Consider the following 24,277-nt stretch of genomic DNA (forward strand, 5'->3'; position numbering starts at 1 on the left):
GGGCTGTAATCGCAGTACAACTAATGCTCCATTTCACTGTGTTCAAGTGCTGTTTGTAGTCCACCTAATGACAAAACAAGATTACAATATCTCCGCTTATTCAGATATATTTATTTTCATTTCATTTACAAATAATAATGCAAAGATACAAAGACAGAAGCCTTCACACGAGAAAAATACATCAGGTACAGTTCAAACAGAAGCATATCTTATCTTTAGTATAGCACACATTTACAGCCAACTTGGGTTCTTTTGGTCCGATTTGACAGTTAGAATAGAAAACACACAAATTGAAGAACAAAGTCTTGAACCAGTCATTTTTAAAGGGTTAGCTCAAAAAAGTACCAACTCACCAAGCTGTGCTGCAGAATGCTAGATTTTGCATATTCTATGAGCGTATGTTTCCTGTTGCTGTGAGTGCACTCTAGTAACACAGTGCACTCCTTCACGGCAGTAAAATGCATGTGCAGTGTTTGGAGTAGTATCACTGTACTCAAAAACAAAATACATTATATAACAATTTAGCTGCCATTGTATGAGGCTTGAACCAGCAGGACTGTCCTCAAAATGCACACAAAGGATTCATAGATGTGGGTAGCCCACTGAGTGACCATCCGTGACTATCACTCTTCCTGATTCAGCTTCCTGATTCACTTTGTTTTTACATGTTGTGTCACAAAGTCAGTCTACACATATCGCCTGACTTTACAGTATTTATTTTTGCTATTTCTTACATTATTTCTTACTGTATGTCTATTGTTATTTCTCAGACAAGATGTGTATTGTAATATTCACTACAAAATAGTGTTTGACAGCAGGTTTATAAAACATAGGCAGAACTGAGTAATTTAAAGCACAAATGTTATGGTATTTTCTGAGATATCGTGGAATTCAGTATCATGCAAAAAAAAAAAACAAAAGAGATTTCCCAGGTACGGAGCAGGATATATCAGTCACATCTCATTAAATTATGCTGCTAGAATTTCAGCAATTATGTTCACTGTAAACAATTCATCGATAAGTTCAAATATTTTTATGAATAATAATTTGTATCCCAATAAAATAATTTGATAGAGAAGAAAAAAAGGAGAGGATGTGTTTAGAGGGACAGGTTGAAACGTCTCAGTATTCTCATGCATGTATGGCTGCTTTGAGCTTTGGCTTTTTGATTCACCTGTTGATTTAACACTGAAAGAAAGAAGATTTGCTGTAAAACTAAATCAAATAAAATCTCAATAGTACCTGTTGTCTTCTGATGGCATGCAGCTGCTCACAGCAAGAGCAGGAAGGGGAATTTATAGAGAATTAAATAAAAAAGTGCTTTCAGGGCCTTGAAATGCAGAGAGATGAAGTACAAAGAAAATCTAATCATTCATACAACTTTAAAACCTCATTAAATAGAATATATCATTTCATGGTTGTAATATTGACATTATTATCATAGCATTTAAATTGCATGACTGATTCACTGTTAAATCTGGTAGTTGAACAGCAAACACACTGTGAGTGGTTCATATGTAGTCTTGTAGAGTATTTGAGTCTTGTAGAGTATTTGAAACATTTTGTGGAGAGAAAAACAAACATTGCTCTGTTGTAAACTCTTGTCTGTGTAAACACTGGTGTAATACCAATGGATACCTGAACATTGATGCATAACAGGCCACACATCAGTCAGAGCTACTGTATCTACATGAGCACAAAAAAAGTTTGGGAGAAATACCAAAAACCGAAAGATGGACCTACAAAGATGTCAGGCTCACGATAAAGTCTGAGGTCCAGCAGAGAATTTTCGAGCCACGATGACATATTGCAGCACAGTATTTCTCAGTGCATTTTCTCACTTTGACATCATATTACATAAAGCACGAAAAACACTGTTCCTACCATACAGCAATATACAAAGCTAGTCTATAGATTTACCATGACATAATACAGCTCTGTGGGTGTTGCACAGAAAATAAGCACATACTGTATATTGCAGTGTAAAACATAGTACCGAACAAACAGCTTCTACATGTGCATAAAAAGGCTGATTACCATATTTCTGATGCTGTCAGGCTTCACTTACTGTAGCAGTTACATAGCCTACACATGACGCTGAATTAAAAAGAGACAAAAGACAGTTTTACCAAACAAGAAAAACAAAAACACTTAGACGAACAAAGCTCACCCTGCCCTTCAAAAGAAATAAAACCAAAAAGGGCAAATCATGTCAAGAGATTCATGCAATCACAAAAGTATTAAAATAGAAAAAAAAACCAAGCAAAACAAACCAAAAACACTGCATCATAATTGAGAAACATGATGCATCCAAAACATTAAAGTGGTGAAAAAAGGGGGGAAAAAAACATCTTCAAGCTCAACTGACTCGATCACATTTGTTAGAACATTTTTGATTTACATTGTGTGAGAATAATGGTGAAATGTGCTGAAACAGGAGGACCTTGACATACATCAACAAACATACTGTTGCAGAGACAGAAAAGTGTTTTTCATAGTGTGGAATATTGATGGAAAATGGTGATATAGTGTCTTAGAAAATAAACTATTTCTTCTCCTTTTATGGGCATTTTAATAATTATTATTCCTGCACTGAACTACAACATGGATGCCATAAAATACTTCCTGTCTGGCACAATATCGTGATAATATGCCTGCAGATTTCAATTGTACTCATCTGAGAAATTGCACTATACATGAAATTTTAAAAACTATTTTAATAATACATTTTTAGTTGGCTAGTTAGTGATTAATTACAATGTTTTTCCAGTTCATTTATTTACTCAAACTGCTATCACTAGCGAAAAGAGCTGTGACACCGTGCAAATCAGTTATAGAGAACTCTGATCAGCCCAAAATACAAATGTCGACTAGTTTCCCAAATTTAAGGAACAACTGACAGCTAAAATACTCATTTATTAAGTAAAAACGTGGCTCTTTTAAATAGACTGTATGTGTATGACTTTTCAAAAATAACTATAATTCAATTTAGATTTTTTTCCCTCCATATTTCTTTCTTTTTTTTTTTGTTTTTGTTTTTTTTTTTTTTTACAAGAAGGCATGTTTGATCAAAGACAGGGCAAACAGGTCCAGTGCACATAACAGTCACATGGGGTTTGGTATATAAATTCTCATAAATAAATGTTTTAAATAAATGCATAAAGTGCATATGGGATATGGATATGGGACTTCACAGGGGATTTTTTTTAAAGAGCAAATGCAAGAAGCCATATAAATGCAAAACCAAAGAAAGACCGAAGAGACACGGAGCAAATTGATAACGGGCACAAATAACACCAGCATGATGAAGAAACAGCGGTATTCAGTGTCACTGTAGTGCCAAGGAAACAGACAAAGTCATCTATAAAATGTAAAACAATATTCAGTAACGGGTGAAGATATTTGGTCCTACAGTACATGAAAGGCTAGATATGAGAGAGGCAATGAGGATGACAAGATGGCAACAACACAACTGTACAGATGTGACCTAAATACATTCTCATTGCATCAACAATGCTGTTCTAGTATAGAGGCAGTTCAATTGTCTGGAAAAATATATATATTTCAACTACACTGAGGTCACATCTTTGGGAGTAATCAAGGAGAGATTCAGTTTCTACTCTATGACACGCTCACTGAGCCTTTTTTTAGTCTACACCTTACTAGTTTTGAAATAAAAATGTTTCAAAAGTATCAAAAGAAATATAACATGGCACCATCATTGTGCATTCTATAAGAACTGTGCACATTGGCTTTCTCTATAGAAGGGTTCATTTTTATCAGTTTTATTTTACAGTCTTAAATCAATCGCTGTAGTTTTGCATAGATACCATTACGCAAAATCTAATCACATTCTGTACATGTAAAATAGAAAACAAAACAAACCTGTAAACATCTATTTCATAACAAATAACTCATTTATCCATTTAGATTTGACTGATAAATGAATATGAAAAATGACACGGTAGTGAAAATGGATGAACAACAGGTGGATAAAGATCAGCACACCTTTAAAGTACAACTACAGTAATGCAACTGTGAATGATGTTGGCCAAACCGCCTGTAAAACAGTAAAAATGATTCAGCCATTAAAGTATTTTTTTTTTCTCACTTACATAATAGTCATCTTTGCATGAAAAACCAAAATGTCAAGCTATTAAGGCAAAACAAGTATGCACAGTGATTTGTGATTTCATGCATAACCGCTTTTTACTATGGTGAAATCAAACTTCAGCATTTCCTAAAAATAACTTAAGAGGAAATTTGGGATAAAATCAAACCAGGTGTGACTTTGGCTTCTACAACAAATCAAACAGGGATTGGCGCTTGAACAACCAGCTTGGCACAGAGGGAGGTTAAAACTTCACAAACCAAACCAAGAGGTGTTTCCTCTGAGTCATCAAGCTACGTGACGGGTGTGTGGTGTACTGTGGTTTGTTTAGGGTTTGCTCTGCAGATAGAGTTTTATCAATCATTGATAGAGAATAAGAGATCAGGCTCCTTACGCCCCCATGATATTTTTGTCAAGTTTCCACAAAGCAATATTCATAAAAACTAGGCATCTATAATAAATCAAAAATGGATGTGTCATTAGCAAAAAGAAGTGTACAGGATTCATACCGTAACTCAAATGTCATAAGTCATAAACCATCTTCCGGTTCTGAAGAGAAGGGAGGCTGGCAACAGTCAATGCGTTTTCCTGCAATGATGTTTCTTTAAAAAAGCTCTCTTGTGGGGTTTTGATTGTGCCGATTGGTGTCGAACTGACAGCTCTGCCCAGACGGGGCCTCGACCGACGCGCTCCAGAAATCTGCTCCCCGCCCAGGGCAGCGGCGTTCGCGAACCTGTGCATGAGCATGTAGAGCCGTTAGAGCCGGTCGAGGCGAAACGCGTCCTCTGTGGCTGGGTCAGCAAGGACCATGTCTGGGTCATTGAGCATGTGCAGGCCGTCGAGCGTCAGTGGGTCGATTTTCAGATCGTCCAGTGGGAACTGGGAGTCGACATCAAAGCTGACGTCTGTGGACAGGGAGCCAGTCAGGTCCTTGGGCAGGCTGGGGGGAGATTCTCCACTCACTGAACAGACGCAAAGAGAAAGAATTAGCAGTTAAAGACATTAGCAAGAATTATAAGGTAGATATCCATCTTTCTGAAGTCTTTAAGGAGAAGGACGTCTTCCGTTTCTAGCTCAAATTAGAGAACGAATCAAGGACATGAAGAAAAAAAAAACGTTGAGGAGTCTGGGTTATGATTGGATAATAACTTAGGAAGCCTGACATCTTAATATCTTAATTACACATTTCAGTAAGAGGCAGTTAACGACAGACACAGCTAATTTTCAGACAGAATGGAAAACTCAGCGGGGGTGTAAAATCCTGTTGAATACTATTTTAATAGGTTAATCCCGGGATCAGCAAAGGCACCGGCTATAATTTTGAGCGGCATTTTTTGTCAGTTACCGTCACTACATTATACATTTGGCATTTCCCTACATATATATAGTTTTAATTAGGTGGCCCTCCCATCTGGATTTGCCCCTACCAAAGTGATTTTTTATCCTTTCAAACTCTGCTTAAGGAGATAGTTGATTGATAAAGTAAACGCACAGTTCTATAGAGTTGGACTTGAACGTCCTCAGTTGGAGATATGCTCATGAATGCAGCCCTGTTTTGCAGCCAACAGTCAGCTGTCAGTTGAATTTGTCACCAGAACTCATGCTGTCACAGTCATTTAGTTACTGCCATCCAATATGTGAGTGACAGATTAAAAACAATGCAGGGCGATTTAAAGCCAGTTTAGTGGGTATACCACTACAATCTGACACATTATAACAGCCCTGCAATGAATCATATCTTTGTAAAGCGTATAATGTTTATGTTATGTTTTCACAGTGTTAGAAAAACTGTCACTATATCGAAACATGTAAACAAATATGAAGCTTCATTCTAGTTTGGGATACTTCACAAAAGTATTGGATTGTGTAATACAACACAAGCAGCAGCGTGTCACAGTTCTTTTGATAAACAAGCCACTTGCTGTGGGACTTAAGTGAGGCACCTGTGAGAATGATGTTGGGGATGTTGCCATGGCTACTGTAGCCCAGCTGCTGCGAGTCCTGAAGGTTGCAGTGGCCACCAGTCAAACCCATCATTAGTGCCTGGGAGTAGTTGAGGGTGGACGTCTGGTTGTACAGGCTGTCGGAGCTGATGGGGGTTTCAATCATGTTGAACTGCTCCAACTGGCAATAACAACAGAAAGAAACATTTTCTGCTGCTGTTGTATCTACACAACATATACTCGCTCTAAAGCAAGAACAGGTTGAAAGCAGAATTAAATATGGATGTTCAGGTTTTTGTCAGACACAAACGGAGCCTGTACCTGTTGAGAGAGAGCGCTGGCCTGAATGGACGGGAGCTGCTGGTCGTAGAAGTCTGCAAACACGCTGCCCAGTATGGAGTTATGCTGCAATAACAAACAAGTCAAATTTGTTTATTTAGACTCAGATAAAAACCTCCTGATGCGATTGTGAATATTCTTCATCCAAGCTGCAGAAGATATACGTTTAACATAAATATGTGGAATATGAAAAGGAGACAGTAAAAGCAGCAACAACAACAGAAGGACAGCAAACTGATTAAAATCAACTCACAACATCTGGAAATGTAAACCTCTGGAGTTTGCTAATTCATAGTCAGCTTGCCTACACCGAGGCTCAGAGCGTTCTGTATCAGTATTATACAATCTTTGTGCATTTATTACAGAGAGGAGAAAGACTGCTGTGCACTCATTAACTCAAACATTAACATAGCTCACATGTGTACTGACAGAATAAGGAGCAGCACAGAGAAGAAGCACTAAATAATCGTGTAATAAATAATAAATGCTAAACTACAAGAAGCTTACAGCATTACAGTACTCTCTGTGATATACATATGTAGCGGGCACTCGCTATCACAAGAAATTATGCATTAATTTTTTATACTGTGAGTTACTTACAGATACAGTACCAGTCAAAAGTTTGGACATCAGTTCTCATTCAAGTGAATAGGAAAGTGTGTCCAAACCTTTGACTGGTACTGTAGATACCCAAGTGCTACCTTGAATTCTCCAGAATACTCAAAAACCAGCATTGAGAATGACTAAAAACCTGTTAAAAAGATTTTGTGTGCAATCAGTTGCTAAAATGTATTTACATGTATAGGAACTATTCCAAACTATATATCATAATCTCAAAATACTGTTGGATAGAAATGTACCAAATGTCAAAAATCAGGATGGGGACGCTTACTTTCAAAAGGCAGCTCTTTGCGAATGAGCTTCCTCTGCTGCCTTCTGGCCTTGGTGTTTTAATTAACACCATCCAAATGGAATAAAATTCACATGAAATGAAGGGAATCATTGAAAATATAATCCCCTTTGAGACTTTATTCTCCCTCCACTGAGTCATCCAGTGCAAGCTCTTGAAGATTCCCATTTGAATGTCCTCATTGAACCAGCAACAGAAATTCTCCTGTTTCATCGTGGCCTCTTAATGTATAAGTAATTGGATCATATTCTCAGCCCGTGCTCCTCCTAGTACGAAACCAAATTATCTGTGTGTGCTGCAGATGTCCCCACAGGGCAGAGCAGGATAATAGAACACGGCCTGTCAGTTGTGGTTTAGCCTGGGGATAACCTCAGGACGATGAGTGAGCCACTTCAGCACAGGAGAGAACTGAGATGGGGAAGCAAACAGCAGGACAAACGTGTTTGAATGCACACACGGCTTAAACCATCGCTGTCACTGTTCAAATGTATCTTTCTCAGCGTCTCAAACACACAAAGTCGCACTTATTAGTTAGTAGAAGCAAATGCTTATTTAAAATGAGTCTTTGGTTGAGTAAAGGCTATAAATATCTAATACTGCACATAATGTACATTTACTGTAAATGCGTAGGCTTATTCAAGGTTTTATAAAAACATATTAGCAGGTTTTAAAGAAGTGAATGATTTACAATACAGCCTGTTAACAAGAGTTTTAAATCTCAAATACTAATACTGAGCCTAACACAGATTAACAACCCTGATCCATGTTTACCTTGGGTGTGTTTAGTTTATCTTAAAGCACCACCCTGCAAGCGAGGCTCAGTTTGTTAGAGATCCAACCATGAGAATGCTCCTCGAAAACACTTCGTGAGGGGAGGGGATTACCATCTCCTGTCATGTTCTCTCAAATCACTATGCTTGTGCAAAACCACAATAAACACAGAGATCTGATAAACATAAAAGAAAAAAAACTCCAGTACAGTGTCTAATTTAGCAAGACTGGGGAGGAAAATATAGGAGATGCAATGCAAATACCACAAAAGCAGCAGAGTAGGAAGGTCAAGGACACAGCTACATCACAACACATAAATGACACTGAGTGTGTAAAGAGACTGGTGGTCAGATCTGGGCAAAGTAGAAACTACAACTGACTTCTTGTGTGAATTAACATGTAAATGACTTGACAAAGCTAGATTTCCTAGAATACTTGTTTAAAATGTTTAGTTTAACTTCCTTTTATCATGCCAGAGCATGAAAAGCACAGGTGTAATTAAATTAATTAAGGTGTTGTGTATTAGGAAACTTCAGGTGAAAAGAAACGTCATGTAATTAAGCTGTGAAAAAGGTCTAATGTCTTGCATGTTGATATCAGAAAAAGGTCCTCTTCTTATTATGAGTTTTGCCCCTTCCCTCTTACATAAATAACTACATAAAAAGAGCAAGTAACTAAGTAAATAACTATTTAGCTAACTTTAAAAGGGAAAAAGTCTGCTTTAATTTGATTCATATTGTTCAAGTGCTCAAAATAAACTGACATACTTTACAATTTATTGTGGAACTGCAGTGCAGAGTCCAAAACAAATTTCCCCATGAGGACAATTAAAGTATATCTTGATCTTTTTGCCCAGATCTGCTAATGTCGACACAAGAAAGCAGCTGTAGGGGGGGGGCAGCCACAGAGTCCTACTCGGCAACGATTACCACAGAACTACGATGCAAAGGGACGTTGACGTTTATACAGAGTGAGCCAGCGACTCATTGGTTCACACGCCCTTACTTGAGGCGAGCCGCCAGGTGAGAAGCCTTGATTGGAGACAGGGGAGGTTGGAGACTGATTGGCAGAGGATCCAACCCTACTGCGGTACTGTTGGAGGGGGGAGGCCTGATACAAGAGGATATGTGAGTTATTCACATTGGAGGAGGTTCTTCGCTGGCGTTGTGGTGTGTTTGCTATGTGTAAATGTGAATATGGAGTTCTGTTAGATGTATGCCGAGGATAGTAGAATGAAGGAAAGTGAACACTATATGTCACATCAATACTTGAAGAATACTGAAAAGGCTATTGTGGAAACAGTGAAAACTACAGAAGATTAATTAGAAGAAATAAAAATATTGCCTGTAATCCAAGCCAAGAAACTGAACATCTCTTTTGTTCTGTTCTGTCTTATTTTTTCTGTTTTCTCATCCTGTAGTCAAATAGGGCTGCAGCTAACCATTATTTCCGTTATCTATTAATATGACCATTATTTTCTCAAATAACTGTTTATTCTAGAAAACGTAAGATAATAGTGAAAAATGTCCCACAGCCCAAGGTGACGTCTTCAAATGTCTTGTTTTGTCCGACCAACAGTCAAAAACCCAAAGATTTTTGGTGTACAATTATATAAAACAGAGAAAAGCAGGAAATCTTTGCATTTGAGAAGCTGGAAGCAGCTAAGGTTTGGCATTTCTGCTTACAAAATGACTAAAATGATTAACTGATTATCAAAATAGTTGCCAACAAATTTTCTGTGGATCAATCGTTGCAGCTGTAAAACAAAGAATATTTGCACAAACCAGCAAAAACAAAGACAATATTCTCATGAAATTCAATTCTGATCACAAAATCAACTTGACTTGCCGTAAGCAATACACCCCCATAACTGTGGAGAGAAAAATATGAGAGGTACTATTCTAGTAAATATAACGAGACTGGTAAACTCTTATCACTCAAAAGCCAACAGGAGTTCAAACCTCTACATTCTTAATCTATTGATAGATAAGCTATCAAAACATTGGTAGCATGAGATAGAGAAGTGATAAAGCAGTCCAAGGTCTCTGAATACTGATGTAAACTGCAATGATAATTGTTGTGTTAGACCTGCTCCCGAAACAGAGAGAAAATTGTCATAATCGTGCTGTAACTATATCACAGCTAAAATGTACATCTTAGAAATGGAGGCAAACACATCCAAAATCATCTCTGAACACAAAGCAACACATTATATAAGCTAGAAAACTCTAGATGAGTCTGTTTATTCGTGGTTAAATTAACAACATGTTAGGTCTAAGCTGCAGTCCTTCTGTGTCTCTTCACAATGTTTCAATTGACCCCACACTGTAAAGTCTATAACCGAGATGAAGAGAATGTAGGCCACTTCATTTCTGCAGTAATCCAAACACATTCCCACTGCAACAGAAGTAGAGCAGCGAGAGCCAAGATCTGAAGGACGTGGCGGTGCCTTGCAGAAGTATTTAGATTCCTTGATGTTTTGCACATTTTGTTGTGCCTCTATTTCATACATTAATTCGTTTTTTTTAGTGTAAGTTCTGTGCAAAGCATGCCAATAAAAAACTAAATTCTCGGACTGTAAAGATTTGTGTTTACATATAAATTTTAACAGACGGACACGTAGAGTTTTGTTTTCTTTTTGATGTAAATGATGTAACGTTTTACACAATCAATGTGATCTAGAGCAACTTATCACGGGGTCTGAATACTTAAACAAGGTGAATCACTAATATCAACACATTAATAGCGTTTGAAAACTGCTGTCATAATACAACACTGTGTGATATGTTTCCTCTGCTCACCGTGTTCATGTCGATGGTCATGTTGGCTTGAGAGGAGGTCTGGTTGTCTGACGTGGAGCAGGAGTTCACGGAGGACGGCAGCTGGACCAGGCCTGTTTGCTGGAAATTTAAGAGTGATAAATAAAGATTCAGCCATCAAGTGGCAGTTTATAGTTATAACTGGCTATACTGGCTTATCACAGACACACTACATTAGGATCTGCCTGTGTTTGATTCGCAGGACGTAAATGGCTGCATTTGCATTATACTGTATGTTTATGTCAAAACAAATATCATTATTAATTTTTTAACTGTCAAATATTGAGAACGGTATCAAAAAAACGTAACTTTAATCAGAATAAGACATCATAGAGCCCTTATATTTTACTCATGACCAAGTCAATGAATCATAGTCATATTATTCATTTATGAACTGCTACTACTGTACATCAGAGAAAATCTCCATCAAAGGTTTTAGTTGAGGATGTGAAGTGTTGATCAGAGGACAGAGAAGAGAGTCCACAGTGCTGAGGCATGTCGATCAATTTGGTTGATACATTTTAATAAAAAAAATTCTTAATTCCACAAATGTTTAAGGATTCTTCAGACCTGTGGGAACCCTGCACTTTATGAAATCTTTGTGGGAGAGACTGTACACACCTCTCAACCAGAAAGTGAGGTGACAGACAACATTACACAGGTCTGTAGGCTGCTGGTAATTTGAGACTTATTTTCAGCACAATTGTTAATTAGGGAAAAATCTGATTAGGAAAATTATTCTAACGGAAAGAGTGGTGGAAGGTCAGGACGCATCATCTTCATTCACAGCAATGAGACTTGGTGTTATCTCAGATGTTAATTTATCCACAATCTGCCCAGATCTGGATGCTGCTCTAATTAGTTTAAATAATAGGAAACTGATTTTCATAAGTTTTACTGTAGAAGGTTTTATTATGGTAGGTAAATATGACCTGAAAAAACTGGATGCCAGCAGCAAACCCCTCAGAAACGGAGCTGTGCGGAGTGGATTTTGGCAGTCACAACTGCAGGTTGGGATTACTGTATTTGAGTTGGTGGAGTTTGTTGATTATGATACACATCTTGGAAATAAGCCTTGCATAAAGAGCCTACATGTGGGTAAATACAATCCCTTCAGCATTAACCTTTTTGCAAAGAAGAAGATTTGTTTGAGAGATTTGAGTTGGATTTTATTTGACATGGACTTACTAAAGATTATTTTATGCATCAAAAGGGCAATAAGTGCATTCTTCCCGTGTGACTTTTCTTATAAATATTGCACAAACTGGACAAAAGAGCAAACTCATGCATGAAGAATTAGTTGAACTTGCATTACAAGAATTAAGAATTAAGGAACTGATGAATGAGAAAGCAGAAAGCAAACACTGATATCGGTTTACAAAAACTGAAAAAAGCAAAAAGTCTGTAAAGGACAAGACAGCCACTTCCACCCACAGAGGTTACCAATCTTGTAATACTCTCTGTAAGTTTAGTGTTTTCATGTGTTTAATGAACAAAGCCAAACCTGTGATTCAGATTTCAAAAACCATCACTTACTTAGTGTATAATTCCTGATATTCCTCTATTCTCAAATGCAAGTCTATCTCAGCTGATTATGCTTTTGTGTAACTGTTAGTTTTCATAGATAGAGTGCTGGTAAGAAACTCACCTGCTGGCTCTGGTGGGTCTGGGACGACGGCTGCTGGTTGAAGAAGGCATACTGGGACAGCTGCTGCTCGAGGTTCATGGCGTTGATGGCCGCCTGGAAGGAAACACAGCAAAAGACAAAACATGAAGTTCTACTGTTTTATCAAATATCATTATTTGTGGGCTACTCAGATGACTGATTCGTGCATAAAACTTGTGAAAAAATCATTAAAATCTAATATTTTACACCAACATAATGAAAACAAAAAACTATCTTTGGTATTTTAAACACCACACACATAACCTCTTAACCATAACATGACAAAAAAGTCCATCTGAACCACTGGGAATTGTCCAAAATAAGTGAATAATCAATTATGTTTAGCATTATAGATTTTCTAGGGGAAGGGGTCAGGACGGAGAGCTCTGCTGTACCTGAGAGAGAGTGAGAGGTGGAGATGTCGGGGAGAGCTGCAGGTTCTGGTGCTGGTGGGAATCTCCTGTGTTCAGGATGAGAGGAACCATGTTGTCCTGCCCAGGCTCCATTTCCATGGTTACTGTGGGCTGAGAGGTGTTCACTCCTACCCAGCACACAAGAATGGCATAATGAAGGAGTTTTAACAGCACATAGAGTCTGAAATCAGCACCAAAACTTGGTAAATGTTGAAATGAAAAATCACTGACACATTGCAAATGTTTCCATGTTAAATATGAAAACACGACTGTCCGTCGCGTTACCTTGTGTGTTCGCCAGTGTGCTGTTGGAGGAGCTGAACGAGGCGGCTGCAGCATCATCTGAGTCCAGCGGGGTGGGCAGTGGAGGAGGGAACTGGATGTTGGTCAGGTCAGGCAGTGAACCGCCAGTGTTGTGGGCAGCTGGTTTTAGTGAAGTGGTCAACTGCTGGTCCGGAGACGGGAATATGCTGCCGAAAACAGACGTGCGCAGTGAACTTGACAGCGATGACAAGATTAATACACTGGAAAATGTCAGCGATGAGATGAAGGAGCAGAAACATAAACACTGGATAGCTTATGCAGATTACTGAGCAATGCTTAAAAATGTTTTACATTACAATCAACTCAGAAATATTTGGCTTGCATTTGGTTAGTGGGACTCTACTGCTTCTGGCTACACACTCATTACTTTGGCAGTCGAGTGAGTAAATGGAAGTGATGCTTAATTATAGTCAGATGGCTTCAATTTAAAGCCATGTTTTATTCATGTTTCTTCGGATGTGTGTAAATATGCACTCATTTGAAGCAGACTGTAACACAGTTTTTACTTCCACTGACATCCAACGTTATAAAGGTGCAGCTAGAGCTAAAACATTCTCATCATCATTTCATTATGTTAATCAGACTTCAGAAAATGTATCCTTAGACCAGCTCTGAAGAGAAGAAACAGTACAATACTCACTGGATTCCTGGAACTTTGCAGGGCTTGGACCTTGAAATGTTCTGAAGGGGAAAATATAATTAATAGCTAGAGTATTGTGGAGACCACAGATAAAAAACACATAGAAACATGTATGTGAGTTTAAATGTTACACCTTTTTGCAGTCCCAGTTCTGTTCTTGCCCATCTTCATCAACGTCCTGTTTAATTGCTTCAGATCCTGGTACAGTTAGCAGGAGAACTGGAGAGATGGAGAAAAAAAATATGTCCTCAGTCTCTTGGGTCTACAGATGTCCAGCCTGTATGAGCGTATAATAATCACAGCCCACATGTCCTCATTTATTATGATCAAGGGATATTTAAACAGAGAATAACACACAGAGAAGAGAAGGAAGGAAGATAATGGAAGGAAGAAAGAAAAAAAGACTAAAAGTGTGACAGGAAAGTAAAAGATACGATTTATACTGAATGTGAATGAGGGACAAAATGAAAAAAATGTCTCCAAGGAGATTCATACAAAATGAGTCAAAGCGCTTCTGATATTAAAATAGTCTGCCTCACGCTGCCATTAGCGCTAAAATTCATCGGACACTTGAATGCACCCCGTCTTCTCAGCAGTAATTTTCCTCCTCTGCCTTCAAAGCCACATTGAAACCCTTTCATCATACACTGGAGGGCACTCGACTGAACCGTCAAGAGAAAAGCAGCAAAATAACACACAAATAAACAAGCTTACAACAAAAAACCCCCAACCACCATCACCAACTGCTGCAGATCATTTCAAAAACACCTGAATGGTCTGGTCTGGTTAAGAATGGACTCATTTGAAGCAGAGCGATGTATGGTGGCTCAATAAAAAATAGAAGTTTGAATTAAAAAATGACTCTTTGGGATCATTTGTACCTCGTTTTGGCTGGAGCTCCTGTGATCCTCCAGTGAAGGAGGCCTGCTGGGGAGGAGTTAGTGTGCTCTGGTGCAGTGCTGAGTCAGAGTTTGTCCTGCAGCACAAGAATGTGCACAATCACACAGTGCAATTTACAGTAAAATAAAAGAAACCAAATACTGTATGTTTAGAAGCAGAGAAAACACATGTCATTCAATTGCTAGAAAAAAACTGTTCTACAGCAGCTACAAACCCTTTTATACAAAATCATCTGGGCATAAACCCCAATTATCAACACAATTTAGCCATTGTGACTGATTTTCAAGCTCACCAAGAGTTTACACTGGTCTACAAAAACCACACAATTGGCACATCATGTTGTGTAAGAGTTTTAGATCATATCTCTTTGTGACCAAACTGAGCCTATGACTAAGTAAAGCAGTCACAATTATATCAAATATGTTGTGACTTTTAAAGCAAGAGTATAGTACAATCTGATCCTTTGTGGTGGCTTATGATAAAAAAATGTAAATGCAGCATGTTTGTCTATAACAATCTACAGTAAAAGTAAGTCATTAAATGTGTGATGTTGCAATATGTTTTCATAGTTGTCTTGTATTGCTGATTTGACAGGGCAGTGTGGTACAAGTCATAATTCTGAGGCTATGTGAAGGATTTATTATGATCATTATAAAAAGAGTAAACAGTAACACATACAGTCATGCAGAGACAGACAGTGTTTTATCGTTTGAGGCTGTCATACCTCCTCCAGCTGGTATCAGGTGGCGGTGACAGATATACTGAGCCATATGGACAGCTGTCAATGTGAGATCGCGAGTTAAGAAAATACAGCTGGCAGACTCAGTGCATTCATTCCTGTGAATTCTTTTAACCAAAGAAGCTATAATAAAAAGCATTCTGCTGATGGTACCTCAAATAAAACCAGCATGTGATTAAAGTGAGGAATAATGAGCAGTGAGCTTCATGTCACGGTTTGATATTTGTCAGGGCTGGCTCATTGTACATGCTGCTTATTACAGACCTTCCGACCAAACACATTCATGGTTTGACTTTAATCACACACTGATGTAACTTACTAGCATGCACAAAACAAGTTGAGTAATTCTGACTCCAGTTACCCAAATAAACCTATGTATGAAAAACACAGGAAGGGTGTTACTGTTGAACTGCAACATATTCAAATGTGTTTACGAGTGCGGACCAAATATTCAGTCACATTTGAGTATAACACAATGCAAATCACTACCAACACAAACTACAGGGGTGCTTTCAGAAAATATTAACACACTCAAGACAATTTTCAGACAATCATTAGTAATCAAACTAAGGAATTATTTGTTCATTTCAAGTTAAAATATCTACATCACATAGCAATAATACAGTCGTTAAAGCAAAAAAAAAAAAAATCAATATCTGTCACAATATTGCAATAGCCAAAATCCCATAAATATGTAGTATCATATCACAATTTGTATACTAATATTGATCGGTCACCTATCTCTACTGCAGAATGACAAGATTAAAGCCCCCGCAGGTGTTTTTGCCTGATTAGTCTTCTCAAGTCTGAGTGTGATTACATTTCCTTCACTTTTGTTAGTTTTGGTGCCTATTAGTAGATTGAGCCTGGTGACATCATGTTATTCCCAGCATAACTCCACTCACAAAGGTCTAATCAACCAGATTTATTTAAAACACCTGTGTGGATGTAAAGTGGACACCTTTCTACCTAAAAGACCTTCAAATAGCCCACTGACTACTCATAAATGAATATTCAACAAAGCCATGTAGTATGCTTTAAAATGAGATTCAGACCTCTGAAAATGATGATATATGGGAAATTGAATAAGACATCACCTCACAAACAGTGATCAGACTCAGCATATGTAACAAAAGTAACAGACAGCTTTAAAGGATATCTGGCGCCCATGTTTGTCAATAGACAGGGGCTTTCGGTGGGGTGATGTGATGCGGTTCCGGTCTCGGTAGACCCTGTCCACCAACCCGTGGTGTCGTGTCGATCTGTTGGTGTCCAATCCTGAAGTCTAACAATAGGAAAAAAGGAAAAGAATGAAATCACCTGATCAAGTTGTGAACATTTCCTTCCATTTCCAAGCTAATACTTTTGATCGACGGTTTTCCCATTGAGTCCCCAATATAATAATAACGACAATAATAATGATAATAATAATAATAATGATGATGATGATGATGATAATAATAATAATAATAATAATAATAATAATAATAATAATAATAATAATAATAATAATAATAATAATAATAATAAAATTGGTTTAATTATACAGCACCTTTCATACATAAAATGCAGCTCAAAGTGCTTTACAGGAGAAAATAAAATCAAAGACACAGGTAATAAAAACAAGACATGAGGGGCAATTCTATATATAAAAAGAGCAATAAAAAAGAGCAATTAAAGAATAAAAAAACAATTTAAAAAAGCATAAAACAGGTATAAAGGTATAAAAGAAGTATCAAATTAAAACAGAGATGTTAAAAAAATAAAACTAATTAAAAGCAAGATCATAAATGTAGGGTAAAATAAAAGTTGCTTGTCTAATTTGTGGTGGGAGTATGTTCCAACCTTTGGTACATAAAAACCACAAAGCTGTTTCACAATACTTTTTGTAGTTCATTTTTGGAACATTTAGCAAGCCTGCACTACATGACCCGAGGGGTTTGGAACATACTCGGATAAGCAATCAGAAATGTATGAAGGTGCTGAACCATTACAAGCCTATGAAAAGGTAAAACAAGTTTAAAATCAATCCTCAGATATACAGGCAGCCAGTGTAATGATGCTAAAACTGGGGTAATGTGATCTCTTTTCCTTGTTCTTATTAAAACCCTGGCTGCCGAATTCTGCACAAGCTGCAGCCTATCAATGTTTTTTTTCAGTAATCCTGAATAAAGTGCATTACAATAATCCGGGCGAGAAAATACAAAAGCATGAGTCATCTTTTTGTCATCTTCCAGTGTAAGGTAGGGTGATAAAAGGTCATCTTTGTAACACTGTGAATTAAAATTTAACTCAGAATCAACAATAACACCAAGGTTTTTTACTTCCGACTTGCTCTGTGGTGCCAGACTTCCAAGATTGCTAAAACTTGTACCAATTACGAGAATTTCTGTTTTGTCTTCATTTAATTTAACAAAATTATTGCTCATCCACTGTTCCATGCTGGAGAGGCAATTTATAATAAGATTTAATGCATGAGAGTCATCTAGAACTGCAATTAAATACAACTGAGTGTCATCAGCATAACAATCATAATTCACATCATGATCACCAATAATTTCACAAAGTGGTAGCATATGTAAACAAAATCATGGAGGACCAAGAACTGAACCCTGCAGAATACCAAAAAGGCTATCATGCTTTACAGAGACAGGGTCGCCAAGACTAACAAAATATCTTCTGCTAATGAGGTATGTGTTAAACCAATTTAGAACTGTACCTTTTTTGACCAATCCAATTTTCAAGTCTGTCTAGACAAATCTTGTGATCTACTGTGTTGAATGCAGAAGTATCAGAATAGATATTTTTTTGCTTTCTGCGCTCACTCTAAGATCATTAGTTATTTTTACCAGTGTCGTTTTGGTTTCTGTGTCCCCTTCTAAAGACAATTATGCCTAAGAAACTAACAATGTTGAACTTTTCCTTATCCCAACTTACACTGTCCTTGGCCCACAGATAGAAGCCTGTTTTCTGACCTCTCAGATAAAATGTGATACCTGTACTGTATGTACAGTAGAGTGGGGAAAAAGTTGATGTTGCTCAGGGCAAAAATGCCTATGAAAGATTGGAAAATGCCAATAAAATTAAAAATGAGGGTCTGAAAAGTGCCCACGATAATAAGGATGTTGGTTGTGTTGTGTTTTTTAATAGTCTGTATAGAGTTGTATCGTACAGATTTTTAATACATTCTTTTCAAGCTATTCATGTCATTAAATTACATAAACGCCTTATTTTTTTTGCAAAATTCAAAGCCTCTACACACCCACACAGGTGCTTTCATTTATTTTGCCTGATTAGACTTCTTCTCAGGACAGTGTGGGTGTGTACAGCCAGTGCTTGTGCCTGTTAGGGTGGGACAAATTAGACCTTTCTTATTCTTATTGGTATACAGAGTTTGGTGACCTCATGTAACTAACAAGCGGCGCTCCCACCCAACTTCAACCTGAGCAGAGGTCTAATTAGCCATAAATTGACTGCACACCTGTGTAGGAGTGCTGGGCATTCAACTTGGTTTAAGTGTTTGCCTGTCTTCACATGCATGTCTTGGCGATGCATCATATACAGTACAATTGTATTTTCTAGGATGTAAATGGAAAGCATTAATACAGATCCGCTAGACAAAGCTTTTCTCCACCAGTTCACTGCAGCACTGGACAAACATTTCTGCGAACATGGAACAGCTCTTCTCTCTCATATATACAGACAGTAGACAATATTGCCATCACACAGAAGGACAATATAAAACCGAGAAACATAAATATAGTAAAACCGTGAAAGCTAGTGTTGTTTCCAGCAATTATTTACTGTTATTCTGATATGAACATATAGCTCTGTAGAGGAGAGTGAGCAACATACTGTAATGTAAAAAAAATAATACAGTTAATGTAGATTGTGCCTTTTTATATTTATTCTCTCTTCTACTTATTCTAAACAAAGCACTCTTGTTACTCACATAAATATGTAGTGACACATAAGTATGTCACTTCCTGTGTAGCAGATGATTTAGCCCAGTTTAATAAAGCAAATGTAAACATTTTAAGCTGAATCAGTATTACAGGATATTATTCAGCCACAGAGATGTACATAAGGAATACTTATTTATATGAAACAGCTGTGGATGTTTACAGAAAAACACATCTTGGCACAAACTAAATGTTAATTTGGGAACATTATAATCTTGACGAAGGTTAGACTGTTGTATTAGACAGCATTAGTTTCAGCTAGATATACCTAATAAACTGGCAACCAAATGTATCAATACTATCACAAAGACTTTATAGTGAAGAAGAAGAAGAAGAAGAAGAAGGCATAAATAATCTCTCACCTGAAAAGACACATCAACAGTACTGTTTCCAATCTGATTGACGTTTGGCAAAGATCCTCCATAGTACTGGCCACGGTTCTGTCCCAGCTGCAAATACTGAGTCTTCTGCAACTGTAACTGGAAGCAGAACAACACAAGGTAAGACAGGTGGATAGTGTGCGCACTTTACGTAAGACATAAATATGATAATTTCATGTTCCAGAGGAAAAAAACAACTCTGTGTTATTTAAAAGATTGATATCCTCAGTTTACTATTGTCAACATGGCAGAACAGTGTGAATTTAATAACTTTTACATGTGACGAGATGATAAGAAACTTTAGTTGGAAGAACAGAACTTCAGAGAGAGATCGATATCGCTTCCAAAAGCAAGCTCCCTAAACTCCCTCCTGACAGTGTTTATTTCCAAACAGCCTCCAGTTCCATTTCCCATTAGAGTGACCATAACCGGTCAATTAAATTTTCTCATGCAAGCCCACTGCTCACTGTTGGCAGGGCAGAAAATCTAATAATAACAATTACTAAGCCTGCATCGCTGTTGTAGTTTGATAAGCCTCCAACCTGAGAGTTTATTTCTTTAAATATGTTCTCTTTTAACAAAGGATCGCAAATACTGTCACATCTCTGGATCAGGAAGAGACCAATCCCAATCCTTTCAACCGCAGCAAGACAGGTGCAGAAAAGCCGAGACAGAGAGAGAAAGAGAGGCAGAGAGAGGCTGAAGGAGAGACGGATGGGGACGGGGTGAAAAGAGTGAAACTCTAAACCTGAGGCCTGCTTCACACAGGTCTAACTTTGACTCAGATGAGAGCTTCCTACCACTTGTATTTGCATTAATGCAAATAAAATTCACAAGAAATGAACCCGAGGACCTCCGTCAGGGTGAAAAAAATATGTTTTCTGACTAACCTGTGTAGACATGTACTGCAAAAAAAACCACATTGTACTGCTGACAGAATTTATTCATCAATTGGTTTGTAGGAGATTAATAAAATAAATAACAATTTTACCATTGTATTGATCCAAACTTCTCCTAAGGCTTCATAAACAGGCCTTTTTCACATCAGACATTTTGATGTATCATAGTAGAAACAGCACAGGTGTTACTAACATTAACAACGGACTCTGTTCCATCTAAATGTGCCAGTAAACCAAGACCGTGAGCCAGCACGTACAACACCAGGACCCTGAAACTGAATCAGCTAAATGGAATTCAGTCATCATTAATTTTATTATTTACATGTGTTTTCCCACAGTGACATGTAAAAACTTCTTTCCTGAAAAATGCCCATAGAAAGACTTGGTTTCTTGGTTGTATTTTGGCTGTTGCTCAGACTAAATTTGCTTTAGTTTTTAAAACTGAATATAATAACTTGTAATCAGCATTTGTCTCTTATTCCTGACACAGAGACTAAATAAAACACAGATTCATTGAAAAAATAGCTTTGATTGCTATAATGAAAATAATCCAATAGCATCTCCATAACAGCAGGAGTATAGTCTGATAGTTAGTTGTTTTCTTCCACATGCACATTCCTTTTCTGCATGTTGACAGGTACAGAAAACAACAATGTTTCCTGTGTGTAGCTTTGGTTGAAGTCTGTCTGCCCATCATGTATCCACTCAGCAGCAGTCACTACTGAAGCCCAGCCTCCATAGGATTTATTTTGGAGGCCTGTGCTGTATGTGGCTTAAATTCCACATAATCTGCTGGCCTTCATCTTTGGTGTTTGGATGTCAATCATGTTGCACAGGCCTGAGGACCTGTCAGACAAGTTTACTTAACCACGGCGCGCACACACCTCACCATAGAGCCACTCCTGCCATAATTATTCTGAATTAAAGATAAATGTCTGATTTAATGGGTAACGTCGTTTTGTCTAATCAACCCTTCTCTGAGCGCACGAGACGAGGAAAAAAAAAATCATAGCTGCATTTGGGCGCGCGCTGTCAAATACGCATGCACGCCCCTTTGCTTCCACTTGCGTGGGACAGAAATTGAAATAACTTTTTTCGGACGAGGGTCCCTGACATCCATCTGTACATTACAGGACAGTTACCTCCTGCCAGCTCTGGTCGTTGTGGTCCGCAGGAGAGAAAAGGCTACAGCTGGCAGGAAGCGTCGTTTGTTATTGTTTACCTATCTGCTCTGGCTGCGTGCAGCCGCCGCGCTACAAATGCATATTTGACAGCTCGCAGTGAAAACAAACGCAGAAGAGGTGGCGCGGGAGGGGGGGAAAAAAAGCAGAAACCGGTTTCATTACCCTCGCTGCCCGGGTAATGCTGAGGTCTTTCATCACTTCTTCAAATGCCGCCGTCTCCTCCGCCTGCTTTTGGTTATGTAAAGCGATTTTCTCGCTGAATTTCCGCGGATTGTTCGAAGTCGCCATGTTTCGCTCTTCTGCTCCGTTTTCCTTCAGTGGTCAGTGTCAAGTCACACAGAGTGAGGACACGCTACTTCCGGTTAGAGGTACAACAAAACGATGGATGCATTATAAGAGCGCTCATAATACATCCATGTACAAAACACGAGTGTAATTTAAAGACCCAGTGTATAGGATTTAGTGGCACCTAGCTGTTAGGTTGCAGATTGCAACCAACTGAAGACCCCTCCCCTTCCAAGCATGTAGGAGAACCTAAGGTGGCCACGAAACTCATGAAAAACGCAAAAGGCCCTCTCTAAAGCCACTGTTTGGTTTGTCCGTTCTAGGCTACTGTAGAAACATGGCAGCCTCCATAGAGGAGGACCATGGATGTATTATAAGAGCTGGATAGGGCTCCGCTCCTCAGCCTTGCAGCCTGTCTTTTGCAGTGGCCACTCACAGTATTGCAGTGAAAAATCCCCCTGTGGCCCACAAAGCATTTCCCCCATAGTCCACCATTGTAAAAGAGTTGATTGTTGACAGGACACCTCGAACTGCAAACAAGTTCAATTATGACTCTTTCTATTATGGATTTTTGATCCATGGAGGTTTTGTATTTGTAAACCTTTCCTCAAGCCAAGAAAAGCTATTTAAAAATATTATCACAATATAAAGTCTATGGGCTGAGTGGGAACTCGTAGGTGGGGCCGGCAGAAGAAACACTACTGTGCATATTCAGTGGGCCGCATACCCCCGGAAGTAAACCTGGAAGCTAGAAACCTTTTGGGCGTATGCATCACGTGAGCAATTCTTACTGGACTGAATGGGTGCCATTTTCGGTTCAGTACCCAGCTCTTATAATACATCCATGAAGAGGACCCGCTCCCTATGAAGATATAAAGGGCTCATTGTAAGGTAACGAAAACACAGCGATTCTTATTTCCAGGTGATTATACACCAATTGAAACATATTTATGAATATTATATTCCATTTCTACCAAGTCCATTCTGCTCGATGCTACTTAACTACAGACTGCTCCTTTACCTGAACTATTTCGTTGAAACAAAGCGTACTTTTATTTTGAAGCCAGAGTCGCCTGTTTTCCGGTATCTTCCCGGTTGTCTCTGGCGGGCTTGACGCAGCTGCCTTGGTGATGTCTGCGTGCTCACGTCGCTGCGCGGGGGTGTAGTGGAGGCGCACCGCACATCTGGACTGCGGAACAACCGCAAAATGCACTTTTTGAGGAATATACGAGAGTGCGCGTGTGTCTCATTTATTTACATTATAATATGTAGAATAACACGAACTACAACTATTATTATTATTGTCCTTATATATCAATATAATTTATTAAGATATTTTCATGATGCTCTCAGTGACTTCCAGGTATGATGAAACATGGTTGTTAGTGGCACCAGATGGAGACGTGTCAACCTTTTTTTTTTCTTTTTTTTTACAACTGAATGTGGGCTTGTTAGGAAATAATTTCAGTTTTATTAGTGGAAAAGAGTTTACCCTCCTGTCCGGTGAGGTCTACATTTTTCTGGCATGACATCTTAGTGCCAGAAAGTGGCGTGGTGTGTGTGTCTGCCTCCTTTGGAGATGTGTGTGTGTGCACTCCTGCCGACTGAACATAAATACTGTCACAACAGTGCCTGCTTTCCAGCTGAATAAATACACAAGGCCAATGGACTCCTGTGAGAGGTTTACTCACGTGGAAATAAATGAGCTTTTGAGAAAAACGCAATGATGGGATATTTCTGTCACGTGTTTGTTAAAGCTTTTCATGTTTTCCCCAGTGAATGAGATGATAAATGCATCAATCAGAAGAAAATGATCTCTGCGTGTCCACTCTTGTCTCTTAACTGCAGTGGGAGTTTCACTTTTACAGTTCCTGCAGCAGCGGCAGACTGTCAGACATAAAAACAGCTGCATGCATACAACCATGAGGCCTTTGGGTTTGATATATGATAGTATCAGACTCACTAAAAGCACTTAACTTGCAAATTCACACC

At 38.3% G+C, this 24,277-nt stretch overlaps 1 protein-coding gene across 2 annotated transcripts; it reads right to left on the reverse strand.

The window, feature by feature from the left end:
- Positions 1-91: 91 nt before the first annotated feature.
- Positions 92-22,426, reverse strand: crtc1a (CREB regulated transcription coactivator 1a). Of its 2 annotated transcripts, XM_067605490.1 has the most exons (15): positions 22,163-22,426; positions 19,900-20,016; positions 16,733-16,860; positions 15,561-15,620; positions 14,818-14,912; positions 14,070-14,155; positions 13,937-13,977; positions 13,258-13,442; positions 12,955-13,100; positions 12,542-12,634; positions 10,876-10,974; positions 9,080-9,184; positions 6,376-6,459; positions 6,055-6,235; positions 92-5,073 (listed from the first exon to the last, which is right to left on the reverse strand). In XM_067605490.1, the coding sequence occupies exons 1-15, from the start codon at positions 22,286-22,288 to the stop codon at positions 4,868-4,870; spliced, it is 1,752 nt and encodes a 583-aa protein (XP_067461591.1). In that variant the 5' UTR covers positions 22,289-22,426; the 3' UTR covers positions 92-4,867. The 2 variants fall into 2 exon arrangements, with proteins under 2 accessions (XP_067461591.1, XP_067461592.1); XM_067605491.1 differs by lacking the exon at positions 9,080-9,184 and having other exon boundaries at positions 22,163-22,417.
- Positions 22,427-24,277: the final 1,851 nt, after the last annotated feature.

The sequence above is a fragment of the Thunnus thynnus genome, chromosome 12, assembly GCF_963924715.1.
Source record: "Thunnus thynnus chromosome 12, fThuThy2.1, whole genome shotgun sequence".
NCBI classification, from domain to species: Eukaryota; Metazoa; Chordata; class Actinopteri; order Scombriformes; family Scombridae; genus Thunnus; species Thunnus thynnus.